The sequence below is a fragment of the Prionailurus bengalensis genome, chromosome B4 (assembly GCF_016509475.1).
Source record: "Prionailurus bengalensis isolate Pbe53 chromosome B4, Fcat_Pben_1.1_paternal_pri, whole genome shotgun sequence".
Classification (NCBI taxonomy): Eukaryota; Metazoa; Chordata; class Mammalia; order Carnivora; family Felidae; genus Prionailurus; species Prionailurus bengalensis.
The window spans coordinates 79,013,456-79,020,259 of NC_057358.1; the positions used below are offsets into that span (position 1 = coordinate 79,013,456).

Genomic DNA, 6,804 nt, shown 5'->3' on the forward strand with positions numbered 1-6,804 from the left:
TGAATGACAAAAGCGTTTTATTAGAGATTCACCCAAAATGGATAGAGGGGAGGAGAAGAGGTGGATGGGACCCTGAGTGGTTCCTGTCCTGACCTTGCAGGCCAGGTTGCTGCCAACTAACAGAGGAGTTTGGTCCTGATGTAGAGAGATATCCAGGGCCACAGGCTGGGAGGGGACATACGTGACCCTGATTAACCAGGAGATGAAACTCCTGGTTGTGTTCTCCTCTGCCTGTGGGAGGTGAAGAATCAGCTGACACCCCTTTCATTCCGGGTGGTAACCAGGACCAAATCGAGAGGAAGATACCAAACTCCAGGAGGGCAGAGTCCACACTGAGGTGACACTGGGAAGATGAGCCCCAGAGAGGGAGGGTGGAGGCAGGGGTGAAAGAAGCACAGAGATACCAGGGCTGGGCCCAGCTGGGCTCAAGGGCTGCAGGGACCTTGTCTCCTCTATCGGTGGGACCTCTTGATCATGGTGCTGGTAGAGATGATCTTGCTGCCAGAACTGCCACAGACACCGCCACCAAACCCAAAGCCACTTCCGGAGCCAGAGCCAAAGCCACTGCCCAGGCCAAACCCAGAGCAGCTTCCTAATCCTCCGCCGATGGTCCCAGCACTAGCGCCACCACCAACCACAGCTGCAGGAGAGAAACAAAGGGTATGGTTATTCCAACAATACTGGCACCCAGGGGTCTCGCCCGAACCGGGGTGAACAAAAGGCCATGGAAGGGGTGGAAGGTACTTACAGATGCTCAGGGCACTCTGGCATTCTCCAGACATTCTGTGGGGGAGAGAAAGAGCAGTGAGTCACAGCAGAGCCCGGAGCCAGGCTCCGTTCAATGAGCGGGTCTCAAACACATATCCCATCCTTATGTGGCCAAGTTAAAGGTCTGAATGTGAACCTGTTGCCCACACTGCCCTGCTTCATAACACACCCATGCAGCACTGAAGCAGGTGGCCCAGCAGAGGTGCAAACTCAAGGCTCCAGAATATCTCCCTCCCTCACCTTCCCTCTCTGCCTTGCCCATCCCACCTGCACTCCTCGCCCTCCAGCAGCTTGCGGTAGGTGGCGATCTCCACGTCCAGGGCCAGCTTCACGCTCATGAGCTCCTGGTAGTCCCGCAGCATCCGGGCCAGCTCCTCCTTGGCCTTCTGCAGGGCGGCCTCCAGCTCTGTGCGCTTGCTGTAGGCATCTTTGAGGGCCAGCTCCCCACGCTGCTCTGCATCAGCCACGGATGCCTGCAGAGTCTGGCACTGTAGACAACGGCATTGAACAGGCAATCATCAGTGCCCTAATGTCAAGCCTTCTCCATCTGCCCCTCTGCTGTGCCAGCTTCACTTGGGCTAAGATGTCAGGATTCTGTCCTTCTCCCCAACTGTCTTATTCATACATTTCCTTTACTACCACCAGGGCCCGCCAACATCCCTACCAGACTGATTAGATAAAGATGAGCAAACACCAATGAAAAAGAGCCAAGAAACCTTATTTACCAGGGTGTCATGTCAGGTTAAGTAGAACATTGCTAAGAAGACCTGAGTGTGGTTTACATAAGGAGTCACAAATCCCCTGCACACAAGCTTAGGATCTCCTGGCCTGCTACCAGATCTGTTTGTCTGCTATGGAGACACCTGCCCTGGCCCTGTTCCATGGCTAGAAGGTGGTGACACTTACCTGCTTCTTGACATTCTCAATCTCAGCCCGCAGCCTCTGGATCATCCTGTTGAGCTCTGAGATCTCACTCTTGGTGTTCTTCAGGCTGTCACCATGTTGGTCAACTGAGATCTGGAGCTGTTGGACCTAATATCCAGGAAAACACAGGGAATGAAAGGTCAGGGCTGTTTGGGTAGGGTCTACTCTCAAGTGAAGTCAGCAAGAATAGGTGGCAAGGATAATACAAAATATCATGTAATCTCAAATTAGACCAGGACCAGTGATGCCCGAGACATGAGTTCATCTCTGACATCTCTCAGGCTTGAGTGGTGATCACCTGCTCACAAACATTAAAAGCAGAGTCCCAGAAACCACCCCCAGCTCCTGAGAGGTCCCCAATACCCACCTTGGTCTGGTACAGCGCCTCAGCCTCCGCCTTGCTCTTCTGGGCGATCTCCTCATACTGGGCGCGGACCTCAGCGATGATGCTGTCCAGGTCCAGGTTCCGGTTGTTGTCCATGGACAGGACCACGGACGTGTCTGAAACATGAGTCTGTATCTGGCACAGCTCCTGCAGGGGAAATGTCTCATGTCAGTTTCCCCAGAGAGTCTTCCCTAATCTCTGACACCAGAAATCCACTGTGGTGATGGAAATGGCCATGCCACAGACTCAGATGGAAGTAGGGTTGGCATCCCAATGTGTAGGGAGAGTGCAGTTTTTATGTAGAAATCAAGTGATTGGTGGTGACATTTCAAGACAAAAAAAAGTAATGCTTCTGGTCTTTGCTGCTCTCTGGGAACCATAAGCAGGTGATCAATGAATGGATTCATTTCACCAGGGAAATGCTGGACAGCAAGAAATTCCATCCCATGCAATCTTGGATCTAATCACTCCTCCTAAGACCACATCTGGTTTCAAAAACCTCCGAGTTGAGTCTCTCACTTCAATTCTTTCTACCCATGACCTTGCTGAGAGTGCCCTCAGCAAGTAAGGGAGCTGGAGTCCTTTCAAAGAACTGTGAATGCCTGCAGCAGCCTCACACATGAGGGACTGCCTTCTTTGAATGGACGGGGATGGAGTCCTCACCGCAGCAAAGAGGACCCTCAAGAAGTTGATCTCATCGTTCAGAGCATCCACCTTGGCCTCCAACTCCACCTTGGTCATGTACGCGATGTCCACATCCTGCAGAGGTGGGGGATAAGAGACAAAGGTACAGAAATCACAAGCAGGGCAAGGGAACGAATGTCAAGTGACACACAAAGATGTTCTCAGCAGCATGTAGGGAAGGCTTCTCAGTACAGGTGAGGTGACAAAGGACTCATCGTCTGACATACTCTGCCCCTAAAGCCAGCTGCAGAAATGGAAACTACTTATCCAAATGGGCTTTTATTCCCAACTTCAGTTCCTTAGGGTCTGGTGCAGTTACCCACTCCTTTGACCACATAGATCTGGAGAGTACCAAGGGGGGTAAAGATGAGGCCGAGATGAACCAAACCCATGATTCCAGCCAAAGACCACTCTCAAGGGAAGGGATACCCTCATAGCCCCTCCCACCCTTCATCTCTTACCTTCTTGAGGACCACAAAGTCATTCTCGGCAGTCGTCCGCTTACTGATCTCATCCTCATACCTGGGGGGAGGGGTGGGAAGGAAAAGACAAAAGCCGCACAGTGAGCTAGTGTTTCCCCGATCTCTGCTGCTGGCTTTCAAACATCTAACTCTTTGGAAATATCCAAGTAATTGGCTGCATTTTGCTGTTTTCATGCAAATGCTCATTCAACTTACATTTGTTAATTGCCATGTATGAGAGACCAGTCTAGACCCTGGTTTATTCAGAGAAGTGAAAAATCAAACTTTATAAAGACTGTCTTCAAGAAATAAGGCGTGAAGAGGAGAACCTCGCATGGTCTGGTTGGTTTTATCTTTATAGAAGGGCTGACCCTTTGCTGGATTAAATTCTCAGGAATGCTGCCAGTGCTCCAGCTCTCTTTGTTTGGTGCGAGAGCGAATGGAGAGAGCGGATCAGTATTTTCTCAGGTCTACACCATAGTAAGTATAATAAGAGGTACTGCATTAAATGTTCATGTTATGTCCATTGCTATGCTACCTCTTTTCTCGAACTTATTTAATTTCATTTAATTCTCAAAAGCTAAAAGGTAGGATTATTAGCCTATTTTAAAGATGAAGAAAACTAAGGCTCAGAGAGGTTAAGCAAGTTACCCAAGATCACACAGCTAGTAAGTGGAGGAATCAGTATCCAAACAAGGTCTGTCTCCACAACCTGTATTCTTCTGACCATGCCCTACTACTTTTCATCTGTGCAGTTTCTGATCTTGTTTGTATGCAGCAAGCCCAATTCCCCAAATGCATCACTCATTTTCTATTTGGGGCAACAAGGCCTCACACCATTTTTTAATGGGACCATGTGGATGAAGGGGAACAAACTAGAAAACCTTCCTGACGCTTTTGGGATCTCTTCAGAGGCTGAGATTCTAAATGACTGGACTGGAACCCAGGGACCCTGGGGCGTGGCTGGGCAGATATTGGCAGGCGGTGCCCCTCCGTGCTCCACACATACTTGGTCTTGAAGTCCTCCACGCTGTCCTGCGTGGACTTCAGCTCAGACTGCAGCCGTCCTTTGTCATTGGCCAAGGTATCCAGCTGCTTCCTCAGGACACTGATGTAGGCCTCAAAGAGGGGCTCAAGGTTTTTGCTGGATGTAGTTGTCGTCTGCTGCTGGAGGAGGTTCCACTTGGTCTCCAGGACCTTATTCTGTTGCTCTAAGAACCGCACCTGTGTTAAAAAGGCACCAGCCAGCCCATGAGGGCCTGAATGAAGCTTTGGCAGGAGGATTGGCCACAGCCACCCAGGTGACCCAAAAGCCATACAAGTAGGGCCACCGTGTCACAACTCCAGGCATCATCCATTGGGGTCAACATGGCGGCCCTGCTCCATGGCAACGATGGAACGCATGTGATGCAGGCACCACTTCCTGACCACAGGGACCCAGAGGCCCTGAGGCAACTTGCTGAGAAGAACATTGAACTTCTATGCAATAATAAAATAAACAAAACTAGGAGATAAAACCACAGTCTGGGAACTCTTGCATTCAAAGTGATGCTGACCCAAGGCAAAGGCATGATAAATTCACTGAAGATTTTTGGAATAAATGGGCCTGAGGTGTCTCTTTAAACCTGTGCACAACTGAGTATCAATAGTTAGCACCAAGGTCCTAGACACATTCCCAGTCTCGGCCAGGCTCGCTCTCCAAGGGGACTTCCCTGAACCTTCCCTCTCTCTACAAAGAGATCCAACAAGATAAGCCAAGGTAGCAGTTTGGCACAATATTCCCACTGTATGTGCTTCAGAGTTGAAAGAAAAGCAGGTAAGGGTGACTGATCACAGTCTGAACCCACAAGATGCGATGAGGGGAGATGAGACAAGGAAGCACCGAACTCTGGGCCTTGCTTTTATATCTGTGTGTCCTAGAGTCACCATAAAGCCTCTTTAAGCTACTGACGGCTTATCCAACTAGTAAGAAGAGAAAACGTTCCCACTCAGTCTACTCCAAGATTGTTCATTCTTGCCCCATACGTTCTAAGAGGACTGAGATTTCGATGCACAGACAATCAAGGCACCCTTGACTAAATGTACTACACTCATCCACTCAATCATTAATCTTCAGATGACTTAGAAATCTGGGCTTATCTGCTTGCTATCATCCATCATACTTGGCTGTAACTGAGCTTCAAGGACATGAAGCTCTAGGGGCGCCTGGGTGGCTCAGTCGGTTGAGCATCCAACTTCGGCTCAGGTGGTGATCTCGCGGTTCATGAGATCGAGCCCCGCGTCGGGCTCTGTACTGACAGCTCGGCATTCTGTGTCTCTGTCTCTCCCTACCTCTCCCCCACTCACATTCCGTCTCTCTCTCTCTCTCTGTCTCTCTCTCTGTCTCTCAAAAATAAATAAATCTAAAAAGAAAAAAAAAAAGGACTTGAATCTCTAGACCCTGCATGGAAAAGGAAGTTAGAGTACAAAGAGAAAAGGAGAGACCCAACCCCTCCTCTCTAACAGACCCAGAAATGAGCAAGTCTGCCCAGAGTCAGGAGGATGAAGAAGATGACTCTCCAGGGTCCCATTGGTCCCTTTTGCCTTTGGGAAACCAGCGTGGTTTTCTTCTGCTCCAACAACAAAAGTGCCAATAGTTAAATTCTTATATTAACTATAATTAATTTTGGCTAATCATTAGATTATTAGCCACGTTACTTCCAAAACCAAACCTGAGAAAACAGCAGGGAAACAATGCACCCAGGGAAACCGTATAGCAGGGATACTTGGACTCAGCAAAGTTGAGCAATTTGCCCAGTGTCACAGAGCACATCTAAGACAACTCCCAACACTGCATTGCTCTGAGTAGCCTGTCTTCCCACCCCCATGGACAAAAGAGGAAGACTTGGAGGAATGAGCCCCCTTTAACGGCTAGAAAACAGAGGCCCAGAGAAGTTCAGTGGTTCCCAACGCTGTGGCAGGCTCAGGTCTGAAAGCCCAGGACACAGGACCCCTGGTTTCTACCACCGTGTCTGGCCAAAGGGGAGGCTCACCTTGTCGATGAAAGAGGCGAACTTGTTGTTGAGGGTCTTGATCTGCTCCCGCTCCTCAGTCCGGACCTTCTGGATCTCGGGGTCGATCTCCACGTGGAGTGGAGTCAGCAGGCTCTGGTTGATGGTGACCTCCTGAATCCCCCCAGCAGGGCAGACGGGGAAGCCAGGACCACCCCGTCCACCAAAAGAACCCCCAAATCCACTACCAAAGTTGCCAACGCCAAAACCTCCAGCAGCCCCGAAGCCAGAGCCTTGCCGGGACCCGGCCATGCTGATGGCGATGCTCTTTCTCCCCCCGAGATTGTAGAGGCTCCTGCTGCCGAAGCCCCCAGAGGAGCAGCGGCCCGTGCCCCCAGACGTGGAGACTGAGCTGAAGGCAGGCCTCTTGCCCCCGCCGACGACAGCCGAGACACAGCTAAAGCCCTGGGACCCGCCTCGGACGCACTGCTGTCTGGAGATCATGGTTGCGGAGAGGAGAGCGAGCTTGGCTTTCTCAGAGAAACTCGAGGGACCAGGCCCGTGAATGCTGCAGCCCCAGCCTGGGTCTCTT

The 6,804-nt window shown here is 50.6% G+C and overlaps 1 protein-coding gene across 1 annotated transcript; it reads right to left on the reverse strand.

Moving 5' to 3' along the window:
* On the reverse strand, window positions 1–6,804 carry KRT4 (keratin 4). The gene is made up of 9 exons (XM_043564022.1): window positions 6,255–6,804; window positions 4,232–4,446; window positions 3,223–3,283; window positions 2,741–2,836; window positions 2,060–2,224; window positions 1,675–1,800; window positions 1,036–1,256; window positions 749–783; window positions 1–640 (listed from the first exon to the last, which is right to left on the reverse strand). The coding sequence occupies exons 1-9, from the start codon at window positions 6,714–6,716 to the stop codon at window positions 453–455; spliced, it is 1,569 nt and encodes a 522-aa protein (XP_043419957.1). The 5' UTR covers window positions 6,717–6,804; the 3' UTR covers window positions 1–452.

What these genes read in the sequence shown, in the direction of transcription:
- KRT4 (XM_043564022.1), bottom strand. Translation starts at nt 6,716, where the DNA reads ATGATCTCCAGACAGCAGTGCGTCCGAGGCGGGTCCCAGGGCTTTAGC. An exon ending in TGAGGGTCCTCTTTGCTGCG is followed by an intron (nt 2,225 to 2,740) that starts GTGAGGACTCCA and finishes TTTCCCCTGCAG; the next exon opens with GAGCTGTGCCAGATACAGAC. An exon ending in AGGCGCTGTACCAGACCAAG is followed by an intron (nt 1,801 to 2,059) that starts GTGGGTATTGGG and finishes CCTGGATATTAG; the next exon opens with GTCCAACAGCTCCAGATCTC.